At 39.8% G+C, this 15,630-nt stretch overlaps 1 protein-coding gene across 1 annotated transcript in view; it reads right to left on the bottom strand.

Moving 5' to 3' along the window:
* Positions 1-15,630, bottom strand: part of PIK3C2G (phosphatidylinositol-4-phosphate 3-kinase catalytic subunit type 2 gamma) — a 222,599-nt gene that overhangs the window by 77,729 nt on the left and 129,240 nt on the right. Inside the window, 5 exon segments of the mRNA XM_075505608.1 lie at positions 1,246-1,382; positions 4,426-4,555; positions 6,708-6,800; positions 10,456-10,563; positions 11,939-12,119. Coding sequence (XP_075361723.1) covers positions 1,246-1,382; positions 4,426-4,555; positions 6,708-6,800; positions 10,456-10,563; positions 11,939-12,119 — 649 coding nt within the window.

Genomic DNA, 15,630 nt, shown 5'->3' with positions numbered 1-15,630 from the left:
TGATTTTGTTCACTCAACTGTAAAATGAGGATATTAAAGCTTATTCTGCATGAATTTTTGAGCACCTTAGAAACAGTATTGTGTGAGTAAAAAATTATTAAGGAATAAAAGAGAAAGGTTCATTCACCAGCGAGTGCAAGGTGAATGTAGAGTAGTAATTTTATGCGTGCCCTATGCAATCAGATCTGACTGTATTTTATATGTTTAAAAAATTGAAAGAAAATGGGTTGAAAATGGTTTTAGAATATTCCACATTAATGGTACTTTTTACAAATAGAAACAGCAGCAAGAAATCAGGTTTTCAATCAATAACTAATAGTATCTCACTTTTCAATTCAAATGTTGGCTGCACTTCTACCATAACACTGTAAACATACAAACTTGTAAAAAAAAATTCTATACAGATCGTTCCTGTTTAATTGAATCAAGATGATATACTAGGAATTCAAGTGCTCTTACTGAAAATGTGGATGAACAAATGCCTATGGAATAATTACAAAATTACTAAAGTTTATCAAACATATTTATGCTATACATCTACTAATAAACTGTTATAAAAGCACATCATTTTCAGAGTGGTAAACACTCAAAGCTCCCCTTTAAATTTAAAATTTTGCCTACTAATCTACTGTGGGCATGGAGTAGGGTTCTAAAAATTGTCCCAGCAACACAAACATTAAAAGGTTTTTCATGGACCTCAGAACACGCTCAGACAACAAAGAATGAATAGAAAGAGTTCCTTGGGAAACCTCTGCTTCTATAAATAAAATTTCCAATTTTTGGCTCATGCATAAAGTCTAGTTTCATAAAATCAGATTCATTACATGGGGTCCCACAACGTGATATGAAAAGCATGATCTTATGTATCATATGACTAGGTAGTTTTGATAAAACAGCTTTCTAAAACTGTGGGTATTGACATGGTCATTTCCAAATACAGAAAATCTACCCAGACTAAATGTTTTTGAGTTCAATACTTAATTTCTACTTCAGCTTCTCTTCACTTTACCACTAAACTTCAAAACATCTCTATGACACATTTTTATAGAAAATGTATTACAATGCACCTGATCCAGAGCAATATCTCCTTAGAAAGAGTGGCATTTAAGTCAGTTCCCTGGCTTCTATGCATGTGACTTGTTTGTCTTGTGTCTGAGTAATTTGTTTTTGCTGCTTACTGCCATTTGGTTTTTTTTATCCCATGGTAAAACATGAAATGTATAATAAGTTTCATTATGATGTTACCTCTTGGTAACTTGATTCCAGAGGATGGTGATGACGGAACCATTTTTTAATTGTGTTTTCTTTCAATGGTCCTATCAGACCAGACTCCCTGTGGATCTTCGCTAGTGTGGTAGCATCTGGCACCATCTGTACCAATCCTAATCAGACAGAAAAGAGTTCACATGAAAAACCTTCAATTTTAAAAAGATATGAAGACCATCAATGCATATTGCCTATTGTTGGATCATTCTATGCAGAAAAAATACATGCCTAAAAGCTTGTAAAATAATGAATGCAATAGAAAATATAGATCAGGATTGTTCTTCTCTCTCTCTTTTGACACAAAAAACAAAGGACACTTAGTAAAAAGTGGCAATTCTGCAAATGAGATTAAAAACACCAATAACAATATTGTGGAAATAACTGCCTCAAAGTACCAACAAGGCCAACAATTTAACAAGATTCAAAGTGGGTAGAATATGTACACAAAAAACAAAAATCTATAAAAAATAGGATCAGATATTTACTACGAAATATGTTAGTTCATATGTGTTTATTGTCAAGAATGCTACACAAATTTTTCTGCAGTATGTGATGCTGATCACAGCTGGGAGAAAGAATACTAGATAGTGCAGAAATTAGCCTAATCCAAGATGACACAAACTGGGACTTTGAAGTGCAGAGAGAAGCCAAGCATTTTGCAATGCTTCACTTGAATCCTCTGCCTCTACTGCATGCACTTAATTCCTTTTTTGGAACTGAGACCTGGCTGGCCAGCCTTCTGTCCCTGTCCCTGTGTGTGGTCCCCTTGCATGTCCTCCCACAACTCTGCATTACAGGAAGGGCTTCTTCTAACAATTTCAGTTGGTGACAGCTTCCTCTACTATACCATGCCTGCAAAATGGGATCCTACCAGTGCTTTATCTGCTTTTCACATTTCTATGAAAACGGACAAAGGGATCAAGTGCACCCTCAGTAAGTTTGCAGATGACACCAAGTTGTGCGGGAGTGTTGATCTGCTTGAGGGTAGGAAGGCTCTGCAGAGGGACCTGGACAGGCTGGATTGATGGGCTGAGGTCAATTGCATGAGGTTTAACAAGGCCAAGTGCAAGGTCCTGCACTTGGGCCACAGCAACCCCATGCAGCGCTACAGGCTTGGGGAAGAGTGGCTGGAAAGCTGCCAGGCAGAAAGGGACCTGGGAGTGTTGGTTGACAGCCGCCTGAATATGAGCCAACAGTGTGCCCAGGTGGCCAAGCCAGGCATCCTGGCTTGTATCAGGAATAGTGTGGCCAGCAGGACTAGGGAAGTGATCGTGCCCCTGTACTCAGCACTGGTGAGGCCGCACCTCGAATACTGTGTTCAGTTTTGGGCCCCCCACTACAAGAGAGACATTGAGGGGCTGGAGCGTGTCCAGAGAAGGGCAATGAAGCTGGTGAAGGGTCTGGAGCACAAGTCTGATGAGGAGCGGCTGAGGGAACTGGGGCTGTTTAGCCTGGAGAAAAGGAGGCTGAGGGGAGACCTTATCGCTCTCTACAACTACCTGAAAGGAGGGTGTAGAGAGGTGGGGGTCGGTCTCTTCTCCCAGGTAACAAGTGATAGGACAAGAGGAAATGGCCTCAAGTTGCGCCAGGGGAGGTTTAGACTGGACATTAGGAAATTCTTCTTCACTGAAAGGGTTATCAAGCATTGGAACAGGCTGCCCAGGGAAGTGGTTGAGTCGCCATCCCTGGAGGTATTTAAAAGACGTTTGGATGAGGTGCTTAGGGACATGGTGTAGTGGTGGTCTTGGTAGTGTTAGGTTAACGGTTGGACTTGATGATCTTAAAGGCCTTTTCCAACCTATACGATTCTGTGATTCTGTGATTTCTGTGGTTCCATGACTATGAAATTATCATCTCTTGTCTCCCTTGTGTAGAAAAGGCAGCCCATGGAGCAAGTTGTTAGCCTCGGACTTGGAAGACCTGGGTGCACAAGGCTACTTTAGTGCATGTCCTGTATTGGCCACTGGCATGTCACTTGGTCCTTTTATCCTTAATCATTAACTGATTACATTTAATTGACGTAAATCGATTATATTAACACTTCTATAGCTCATAAGGAAAGACATTGTGAAGAGAATCTGTCAGACACCGAGAGGTTTTCTGCTGCTATGGTGCTGAAAGGAAGAGACTGTGAGGCAGAGAATATTATTTGCAGATGATCCCTGTATCTTTCTTGGCAAAAATCAAATTAAGTGTTAGCATATGACAGAGACTATAATATTATGTTAAGAAATGGTATACTTGTATTATTTGCCTTTGAAGCAGAAGCCTTCAAGCTTTGACTCCCACCCCTACAAAGAAGGGAGGAGTCTTTTTCAGGTCACCTTAACCACCCGCCATCTGTGTGAACTCATCTATACTTTCTCCTAGCTCCTTCACATCATTCATCCTCTCTCATTTCCTCTTTGTGGCTCAGAAAGCAATGATTTTTTTTTTTTTTGATAGTTTTTGTACAGCAGGTAATCTGGATCCATCAGTCTTCTATTTGTGCAAGGATTATTTTCAGTAAAAGATTTGGAGAGACAGTAAAAAATAGTAAGCTTATTGCTGTCAGTAAATTTCTTTAGCAAGCAATTGGTATCCCTGCTACAGCTCTGCTATAACAACCATAAAAGAGAGAAATAAAGCTTTCAGATGAGTCAGGCCTGCCCTAAGCAGCATAAATCACAAGAGTAATATTTCAAAATCAACACTGCGAAGCTGTCGTCACTTGTCTACAGGTACTTTCTGTAGCCACATGCATCTAGGTTCATTTAAGCATCTATGCAGGATCACACTGGATTAAAACTTTAGTAGCTATGGCCAATTTTCTCCAAAGCTCTCTTTTTGATGTGTGAAGTTACTTCTAAGAATCTGGTGCAAGTTGATGGTGTTGAGGCTTTTGGAAAATTCTAGCCTAAGTTGCTACAAAATTCAGTAAGTTTCGTTGTACATATTCTGGAGAGGCAGAATGAATAAATAAAATGAACATTCAGGAGTGGGCAAGTATACAATTTAGGCCCTGAGTAACAGAAATTCTGAGCATTTTTTGTTTCTTTAGGGGTGAAGATAAATAAGACACCCATGAAAATAGAAGTTAAAGGGAAGATTTTTGTATACTGCTGTTTACGTGAGATATGAATAATGTAATACAGGTAGCTTTCATAATGTAAAACTGACCTTGTCCTTTTCCTGTAGATAAACACCTATAAATGATCATTTGCATATTCAGTCCCTCTTGGAGCCAAATGCTGTCCATCACTCGAATAATTTGCAGAACCAACATATCTTGACGTAGATCATCACCTATCTGTGAAAATTGCACAAGAAATCCAGGTTTCTCCTTCAGTACCAGAGAGAAATAACTTCCTATTTAATTTGAATTTTTTCCCTCACCAAAATAGCTACGTTCATTTTACAGTAAATCCCTCTTGTTTTTCTTCAAAGTTACTACTTATCTTTCTGTGTCAGAAGAGGACAGAGTAAATGGCACACATAGGCAGAAACAGTTTTGGCAGCCACTGAGATGGTCACAAATGCTCCCTGATTAACTGCAGCCTTTCTACTTATTATTCCTATATAATTATTAGAGTTTGAAAATTTAATCCGGAGGTAGGATCCTAATTTAGTTACATTTTAAAGTCTACCTAATGCTAGATCCCTTTTCACAAATGACAGCATTTCTCTAATGTTAAGCTTCACAACTTGGTATTTGCAGCAGGCTGAAGGGGCATTTTATCATGAATTTATATTTTATCCATGACATGATTCATATTCAGTTTCAAACAGTGATGCAGTGTCGACTGCTCTCCCCATGGAGTCAGTCAAACAACCATCTTAGTGAAATGGGGCTTTAATTGTAGCCACAAGAGGTAATGAACAGATTATCTTCAACCATGGCTGGGTAAATGGCCCGTGAAAACAAAAGCCCTGCTTTTTTTGTTTCCTCCTCCCCACCTCATCTAAAATACATGTGACTTTTACTGGTATTTTTAAGTGCTTTATTCTTTTATTACATTCTTTTTATATAAGCATTCCAATCTACAGACATTTGATGCTATGAAATGAGTACTTCAGGAGACATAGACTATTCTTTAAAAAAAAAAAATCAAAATACATTTTTCTTTCATTTAAAGGTAATCTTAACTCCAATTAATTCTTCTTAGTACCTCTAAGCTGAGAAAAATTGTGTTCGCTCCACTTATCTCCCGTCCTTCCCTCATATATAGAGTCAGTAGACAATTTAGTATGATATCAGTGCTTATCATTTTATGTATGCATTATCCATCATGAACAAACAATGGAACTACAGTACAAGTAAAAGATCCTTTACACAATGGTTTGCTGACAGGTGAAGGTGATGTCAGCTATACTTCTACAGCAACTGGACAAGTGGTTGCTTGTTGAACGTTACAGAGCAGGGAAAATACTGTCTAGGTAAAATCAGCACAAATGGTAAATGCCGCATGGGCAGGCATTTGCTGAAGTTGCTCAAGTAAGTAGGAACCTGTCTATTTAACACTGATTCTCAGATGAAATAGCATAAGAACCAGCTTTCTAAATGTTCAGAAAAACTTAACATTGCTAGCCTCCCCCAATGTACTTCTATTCCTGAGAATCACAGCTGCTCTAAAGATCAATTTAATTCAAGACAGCCTAGAAATATTTTTTTAATCAATTTTTAGGCTTCTGGTTTAGAACATCATGTTGCAAAAGATCTAGGAATAATGTTTTTGGCAATGCTGACCATTTTGTATCCGTCAGCGATTTTATGAACTTCAGTGTTCTCTGAAAACAGTATCAACTGTTATGGAAGACATTTACTCTTTTGAAAGTAACTTTAGATTGCACGTATTGCCTTTTGCGGATGGGCACAGCATTGTCCCGAACTCCAAAACTTTGAAGGTGACAGCTGGAAAATAAACCGGAGTTTACTTTCAGAGTCAGTTCCTCCAAGTACTCCAAAGAGACAGACCTCCTCTGCTGTTCCCTCCACCTCCCTCTTCCTCAGCCCATTCCCCCATGCTGGCAGACAGGCAGAATTAGTTCTGTGTAGCAAATGCGGTCTCTAACACTCCAGTATTTTGATTTGTTAGAGACATATGGACAAGGCTACTGGATTCAGTCATTCTGAACTATCCCTTCTCTGAGACTTGCCCTCTGACTCCAGCGTGATAAATAAACTAGGTTTAAAATATAAACTTCATATTTTAGCCTGGTTGTCTCCACTAAGAAAAAAATTGCAAGAAGTCGTTTGATTCTCTACCGATCAAAAAGTTGATACTTCAGTGCATTGCCTTAGCATATTCCATTAAAAGTTCTAGTGTCAAAAATAATTGGGAAAAGTGAACAGCAGAAACAAATCAAACATTCTCAGGCTTCAGGTTTAAAATACAAATTAGGTGAATTTCGAATGAACATTTTCCATACAAAAGGAACTGAAGATTAGAGGAAGAACATACCTTAAAAATAACATTGATGTTTCCACTTGGAGCATTTGCATTGATGAAGGAGATTTTTAATGGAAAAGCATTGGACGTAAAATATGAACATGACTTCAGGGAAAAAGAGAGGAGAGAGAACAAAAACAGTGTCACATATACAAAACATCAGGCTAATACAATACCTCTGAAAAAGGTAACATCTTTAAATATTGCTCACTGATAACAAATACAGATAACAAAAATAAATAATTATTGATATTATTGGCTGTTTAATTGGGTCAGGAAAATGAGAAATTCTTTTTCCCAGACAATTTGTTTCACTCAATAATCAGATTATATGAATGGATAACATTTTCTGTACTAATTGATTTTCATTTTTACCCAGGTCTATTAACAATAAACTTTGGCTGGGACTGAGTGGACAAAGTACATAAAACTGATCTAATGAGAATCCATAAAGCATTGAAAAGCCTTCGTTCCTATTATTTTCTGCAAAAAAAAATTGCTCAATCATACAATCTTTATGGAAGCAAAGAACCTGGTAATTTCTTTGGTGACCTCACTCTGGCTGAGAATACAGGAAATTCTGAAAATCACCATCTATTTTATGTGGAATTTATCTTAATTAAACATAAACTCTGGCTTCTCATGCCCTACAGCTCCTTACACCTGAAGACCTCAAAGGGCTTCAAAAAGCATTAATGAGGCAAGCACTGCAAATCCTGTGTGACTTAGGGAGGTATTATTATCATCATTAAAAAAAAAAGGGGGGGGGGGGCAACCACTGAAAAAAACAACCAAAGACAATGGTAAATTAATGGCCTGGTTTCTAGAAATAACGAGCACCCCACAGGAGTTACTGCTGTCCTTACTGGGTGGAGTGCAAGGGAGGCTAATTTGAACAAAAACGCTACTAGACACAGCTGTCTCTTGCTTTTCATCTAAACATCTCGAAGCATGGTGCAAGCATTCAGATATTGTCTTAGCCACATCATACCTCTGCAACGTGCAATAGCTATTATTGATGATGAAATACTGACCCCCTATGGAATTTTGCCAACTGAAATGTCTCAATAAGTGCTTGAAAGGTTACTGTGAGATAATGCATTACTGATGGAGCTGGGAGCAGTGCTTGCTACTAGTAAAATCAATAGATGATACCAAAATGAATTAAATTTAGGTAATTATAAGCACTTAAAAATTCTAATTTGCATGATTATACTGACATACAGTTCAATCAAGAAGCTGCATATATTTATAGCAAGATAATAGCCTATAATGATATAAGAAAAATGAAAAAAAGATCTCTCTTCAGATACTTATATTTAAACATTTTGTATCTGTCCAGCCAAGCTGGTGCAGTATAAATAGCATGACTGTATGGTGAGATACCTTTCCATTAGCCATTATTTCCAAAAAGCTTGAAAGCAGTGAGAAGCAGCAGGCTTCAAATTCTTTGGACTTATATCATACACAATTGGCCCAAGCCTCTGGGGTGCTGGAAGACCTCTGTTCTCAGTGAGATCAAGGCTGAATAGCAATTACTTGGAGAATCACAGGTCAAAGGCAATTGAAGGGATCAGCACCTCTTAGAATCAGGTCCACTGTGGATAATGAGCCAGAGAACAAAAATAGAGCACAAATTGCTGTAATTAGGCAGCTATAACCGGTATATATGTGGGTGTTCAGGTTTGTTTTCTCTTGCTGCTGGATACCTTTTCCTTCTCCACAGATGGAACAGCTTATTCCTGGCATAATATTGTTTATGAAAACATTTCGAAACAATGAATAACTGAGTCTTAATATTGTAGTCAAAGTAAAGTCAAGTAACACTAAAAAGCATTGTTGTTTCCTTTATTCTTAAGTCATTTTTAATAGGGGTCATAGGCACAGGTAAGTTACTGTGAATATTTAATATTTTAGCAGTTCTCAGTCATGTACCTAGTCTCACCTCAGCAAAAAGAGAGCTAGCTCTAGACTTTTAGCTGCTCCCATACGTGACAGGGGAGAGTCTTAGATGGGAAAAAACCTGCCACTAAGAGCTACCTGGGCAGGATGGTAACTAGGTCTCAGATTCAGGGAAGCCAGGTGCCCTTACCAATCCCAACACCACGGCAGGGCAGCTGAGCTGGGAGCAGGCTGCTCAGAGTTTGAAATCTCTGCTGCTGCTGCTGCTGTGCAAGGTGAGGTGTGCACGCAACACCCACTCCAGCAGTCCCCTTCACAGAATCACAGAATCGTATAGGTTGGAAAAGGCCTTTAAGATCATCAAGTCCAACCGTAAACCTGACCCTACCAAGACCACCACTACACCATGTCCCTAAGCACCTCATCCAAATGTCTTTTAAATACCTCCAGGGATGGCGACTCAACCACTTCCCTGGGCAGCCCGTTCCAATGCTTGATAACCCTTTCAGTGAAGAAGAATTTCCTAATGTCCAGTCTAAACCTCCCCTGGAGCAACTTGAGACCATTTCCTCTCGTCCCATCATTTGTTACTTGGGAGAAGAGACCGACCCCCACCTCTCTACAACCTCCTTTCAGGTAGTTGTAGAGAGCGATAAGGTCTCCCCTCAGCCTCCTTTTCTCCAGGCTAAACAACCCCAGTTCCCTCAGCCGCTCCTCATCAGACTTGTGCTCTAGACCCTTCAACAGCTTTGTTGCCCTTCTCTGGACACGCTCCAGCACCTCAATGTCTCTCTTGTAGTGGGGGGTCCAAAACTGAACACAGTATTCGAGGTGCGGCCTCACCAGTGCCGAGTACAGGGGCACGATCACTTCCCTAGTCCTGCTGGCCACGCTATTTTTGATACAAGCCAGGATGCCGTTGGCTTTCTTGGCCACCTGGGCACACTGCTGGCTCATGTTCAGGCGGCTGTCAACCAACACGCCCAGGTCCTTTTCTGCCAGGCAGCTTTCCAGCCACTCTGCCCCAAGCCTGTAGCGCTGCATGGGGTTGTTGTGGCCCAAGTGCAGGACCTTGCACTTGGCCTTGTTGAACCTCATACAATTGGCCCCAGCCCATCGATCCAGCCTGTCCAGGTCCCTCTGTAGAGCCTGCCTACCCTCCAGCAGATCAACACTCCCACACAACTTGGTGTCATCTGCAAACTTACTGAGCGTGCACTCGATCCCTTCATCCAGATCATTGATAGATATTAAACAGAACTGGTCCTAACAGAGAGACCTGGGGAACACCGCTTGTGACCGGCTGCCAACTGGAGTAAACTCCATTCACCACCACTCTTTGGGCCTGGCCATCCAGCCAGTTCTTTACCCAGCGAAGAGTACACCCGTCCAAGCCATGAGCAGCCAGTTTCTCCAGGAGAATGCTGTGGGAAACCGTGTCGAAGGCTTTACTGAAGTCTAGATAGACAACATCCACAGCCTTTCCCTCATCCACTAGGCGGGTCACCTTGTTGTAGAAGGAGATCAGGTTGGTCAAGCAGGACCTGCCTTTCCTGAACCCATGCTGGCTGGGCTTGACCCCTTGGTTATCCCCTACATGCCGTGTGATGGCACTCAAGATGATCTGCTCATCTGGATGATCTGCTTTACCTCTGCCTCCAACAAAGGCCCCCAGTTTAAAGGGAATTAAGCTAGATGTCAGTTTACCAGATGACTCATGCTTAATACCAGTAAGATTATTTCCCAGTCAACGCAGCCATTCACTCCCTCTCCTCCTTTATACTAAAAAAAAAAAAAAACAAACCCCAACCAAAAAACAAAACCCAAAAACATAATCTGTTGCATGAGCTAGACTTACGTCTGCCTCTATGCCTTCGACAACAAGCGCAGGATTCAGGGGAAGCCGACAAACCTTTACCTCCTGGAAGAACTGCTGAAGTCTGTTGAGTTCCACCTTTAACACCTCCTGCAACATGTAAATCATTATGGCAACAAGAAAGAACATAGAAGCAGCTTTTAAGCCATTGACTGTCTTTCTATATTTTAAACAAGCAGTACAATTTCTGGAGCTAGTAGCATCCATGTAAGCTTATAACAGCTAATAAGGTCGCACTGAGGTGCAGTTATTAAAATTAAGAACTGTGATTTTCCTCCATATTCATGCTTTTTCTGCCTAGATGCACTACCACTTCATGCTGTCATGTAGGTTCAGATTCAATACCCTTCAATAGGGGCTGATTAGCCTTGCACCTGCTCTGCTGCATCTCACGTCTTTTTTGCCTTGCTGGACAACTTCACAATTAGCTGCTTGTTGTCCCAACACTGTGATCTCCCTCTCCTAACTGTAGGTGCGTTAACTGCAAGTTTTGGGAGTTTCTCAGCATCACAGTAACTGCAGCCTTGAGATTAATCTCTAAAATCTGAATTATGCATCAGTAATGTATAATGTATCACTACTATTTCTTTTTACATGGATTTTTCTCTCTGCAAATATTTTTGTCTTTTTATTTCCATGTTTGCTTTGCTGCTCTCAGTAGCAACACTGAGAGTTTTCTGAAAATGCCTTTGAAAAATCTTTGAATCCTTAACAAGGCAAAAAGAATTCATGATAACTTTCATGATAACCAGCAGTGGCAGGTATATTTTTATTTGGCTTTCTGGTCTGTCTTGCTGAGATCTCAGCAAGAAGCAGTTTTACACATCAGGTAAGTAACAACAACTGTCTTGGAAAATGAACAGTTTTGAATTGGAAATGTACCTATGCAATATAAAAGCTGCACCCATGGGAGAAGAAGACTGCAAGCCTTCTACTGCCAGGAATGCGCCTCTGCATATATGCGTACAGTATTAATTTCTGAATGCTATATTTGAGATATTAAGTACAGTCCACTCTGATTGGCTTTGCTAAGAAATGAGGATGTTCAGCCTGTCATGGACAACTCTTAGCAAAGTTTTCAAGAAACACTGCAGTTCTACAGGAGTCAAATGTTTTGGGATGAGGTGCTGAATGTGAGCGTTCCTTTCAGTAAAATGTCAGTCAGCTTTGTTGTCATTATTTCTGTTCAAGTCTTCAAGTCACCTTCAAGTCTGGTTGAGAAACCACTGATGAAGGAATTTAAATGGCTTAAAAGATCTGTTGACCTCAAGAGTAACAATGATGAGCGTTGTCCCATTAAATACATGTGTTTTACTTGTTTTCAGAGCAGCACAAAATTTTACAAATTTTAGTGAAATCTTGGGTTTATTTATGTAAAGGGCATTATAGCAAAGAGGTACTACCTTAGAAAAAATAAAATTACCTGAAGAAACTTAGATGGAAGGGGAGGTATTTTTTAACAAACCTTTCTTTTTGTGTCATCGGCAGCTTTTACTTTTTTGGCAATGTCTTCCAGAATTCTGATAAGTTTCCCCTCCTTAGAAAACTCATTGTTCAGGGTTTTTCCAGCACAGAATTGGAGAGCAGCCAGTAGTTTCTGATACCAGATTTTGAAACGAACTTCATTCTGTGCGTTCTTCAACAGCCTGAAAGAAGGAGGGGAAAAAACATCTGTGTATCTAAAACTGACTTTTATTTTATATTACCTCTAGCAGGAACAATAAATGCACTCCAGACTAATCTATATTTGGTGACTTTGGGCAGCAGAGAATGAAAAAAAATGTTGTTTATTTGTTGGCAGTACTCAACTCCCATTTGATAACTAATGAGATTCCAAGTGTATTGAATCAATGCGAACCTGCCATTTCTTATTGTCATACATAGTGCAGTGCCTGTATTGCTTCTTATTTCTGCAAGAAAAGTTTACAAAGTGAATATAAGTTATATTTTTTTAAGTCTAGTCTTAATATATATCCCTACATCTATTTTTTTTTTCTCCTGCCAGTACACTTGCACAATCAAGCACATCTTTCAGCTAGGAGGTGCATTTAAAGAGCATTTTAGTCTCAGACATATCATCAGTTCTAGAAACTTTCACTATTTTAAGTTGAGGAGACATTTCTGAAATTGGCTATACTGCTAAAAGAGTGAAATGAGCCCACTTTATTCCTTTCTTTACTGGTAAGTGTTGGTCTAGAGCAAAACCTCAGCTCTTAGTTCTACTGAAGTTTATAAAAGCTTTGGAACTGGAGTTATTACCAACATAAAAGTCAGAAATAAAACAAAACATACTTTTTTTTTTCCCCCTCCTGTTTACCATGCAGTCTTCTCTAATTACACATTCATTTGGGCCAGGAAAGCTGTGGAGTTTACAGGGGTTTTTTAGTTAATTGAATTGATCACTGGGAAATCTTTTCCTTATGTGGCCCAGAGATTTTGTATATATTTAATTTATTTTTGTAAGTGTAGATGTAATCACCAGCTTTATATTGCTACTAACATCCTGCCCATTGCCTGAGTTTTCCCTTTGCCTGAAGGACTGATGAACTGTTCTTTGCTTTTGTCTGAACTTTCCTCCCCACAACTTCATCCCTAAGAACATCTCAAACCTTAAAATCCTTATAAATGTCTGAATCTTAATGCAGTTTCCCTTACCTGACGAGGTTACTCAAACCTAACAAATAATGCTAGTTTTCACGGGACAGAAATCAGAGAAGCTGTTGACTTTCAAGGCACATCATATATGATTATGTCACATAACAAAAAGCAAGAACAAGATATATATCAAGCACTGATATTTAAAGGTAAAAAATTGTAATTACTATAGACACTTCAAATCCTTCAAATCATATATAAGGCATTACAACATTGCTACCGCAGCCCATGCATCTTTTGGCAATGAGGGATTCTTGTCATCTTTCATAAGGCAACGATCCTTCTAGGTCCTCTTTTCTTGTATAATTCAATGCAGAATAATATCACCTACTGGTTTCTGAAAAGCCTTTCCAGTTACACAAAACCTCTGAACATCTAAGGGTTTATAAGTACTGAAAATCTTAAAAGAATGTGTGGTGTTTCTATCAGAAATGCCTAGACATGAAAGCTAAGAGATACGAGAAGTTTATCATCAGCACTCTCTGGACGAGACTGAAATGACATTTCTTTCTGTAGACTAGTAAAAACAAATAATTACTTTTTGGATTGGAAAGAAATACAAATTGTCATTGCAGTGCCTGGTGGAAGGCAAACCCCAGCACATAGAGACAGCTGTATTCTTATCCTGAATCCTCCACAAACTGAAGAAGGCTGAAAGCACATGCATATATGGTGGTGGATAAACTAATTCTCCCAGATTTCAAGCAGAGTAAGTCCAAGATTCCACAGGATGGGATTCATTTGCTTAATAGTAGATACCTCATGCCATTTTAGATATCCTACGAAATCCTATTTGGCCTCCAGCTGCTGCCTTGGAACGGCATGGGTCCACTAGAGGCAATAACTCATGTGTGCCACTCCCATGCAGATGTCTCAGATGCCCTATACTGTGTAAAATATCCTAAATTTAGGGTACTGAATCACACTCTGCAGTGGCCTTTTAGCTCAGTTGCAGGCAAACAAGGTGATTTAAAACAAAAACATACTCTGTCCACTTCAACAGCAAGTCAGGAACAGGCTTGGTAATTATTTTTTAAACAAAAGCATTACTAGCACAGTCCAAACTGTCACATAGGCAGGAATTTTAATCTACCGAAGCAGAGCCCAGCTCAGTCTCAGTCCAGACAAACACCTTGCATTTCTCTTGGAGCACAGGTAGAATGAACTTGTTCACTTCTGCCCTGCAAAGGCAAGTGCAAGTGCACCTAAGAGAAGACATCACTGTGATATCTATTTTGAACTGGCCAGGTTATGTTGGTACAGAATCTTCTGTCTGCGCTTAGGCTTGCATTGGAATCAGCTTCTAAGCACCTACATCATATGAGTTCATCTACTCCATTTTTAATGGTACATATTTAGGGAATCCAGAAAGGCTACCTTTTCATGTCTGAGAAGTCCCTTTAATCCTTTCAGATATACAGAACATTAAAACAACTTTTATTTCCCTAAAATGAAAGGCTTAGGATTTCACATACAGGAAGCAAAATAGCAAAACCAAAATGTTTTCCTATTTTAAACAGAGCTACTCCCTGCATAAGGCAGATCAACTTCGAAGCTCCATTTTTTTATTATTCTTATGGCTGAGTGTTCACAGAAAGAAAGCTTATACGCACATACAACATAAAGACTTCTTTTTGACCTGAGAAAGGAATATGGGCCAGATTCAGATAGCTTATGCATAACGTGTGCATGAGGACAGGGGATGTATAGAGCCTGAATGTGCTTCCTGAGCCCAGTCCACAGGGAAAGTTGAGGCAGTCATCACGATCCCGCGGGTAAAATTCATTTCCATGCCAGCTGCAGCCCAGCACACACTCCACAGTCTGAACCCACACGGCAGCTTTTGACAGGGCATGTGCTTCCTCAGCAGCCCCATGAGGGACTCGGGGCTCTGCACTCAAAATGTGTCTGGCGACTGCAGTACAAGCAGCACAACCTCCATCTGCCTGCCCACTGGGGTAGGTATGATTTTAAAAGCCTGTAGACCTTAATTTGCAAAATTATTTGGATTGACTGGGTCTGACTTTTATATTCATTTTATAAAAGCAATCCCAAGGAGGATACAAAGGACAGCTTTTAATGTGATGACTCATTGTAGGCTTTGCGGAAATGTTTATTCAACAACTGAACAAATACGCAGTTGTAATTCTGTCTTCCCGGTTTCCTGGCCCACACATCTTCACCCTGCTGTTGTAAGAACTCAGCAGAGATAGGAAAGTCTGCAGCTTCTGAGGTTGCAGGATGGAGAAATGCTCAAGACACTAATGAAATTTTCAAGTTAGGACAAGATGCCTAGCTGTGGCAAAGGAAGACAAAATTGGAGTGATTTAAAACTCAAGCCTGCCAGTAAGGAAATATGTGAAGGTTTTTTTTTTTTTCCCCTGACAATTTTCACAGGGTTCTGCAAGACAGAATTCAATATAAAAGCCTGGCTTTATGCCAGGCCTAGACAGAGGATCTTGCTCCTAACAACAGGGAGACTTCCTCACTCTTCAGGGTCTG

The sequence above is a fragment of the Mycteria americana genome, chromosome 1 (genome assembly GCF_035582795.1).
Source record: "Mycteria americana isolate JAX WOST 10 ecotype Jacksonville Zoo and Gardens chromosome 1, USCA_MyAme_1.0, whole genome shotgun sequence".
Taxonomy (NCBI): domain Eukaryota; kingdom Metazoa; phylum Chordata; class Aves; order Ciconiiformes; family Ciconiidae; genus Mycteria; species Mycteria americana.
This window is presented reverse-complemented; position numbering and strand designations above follow the sequence as displayed.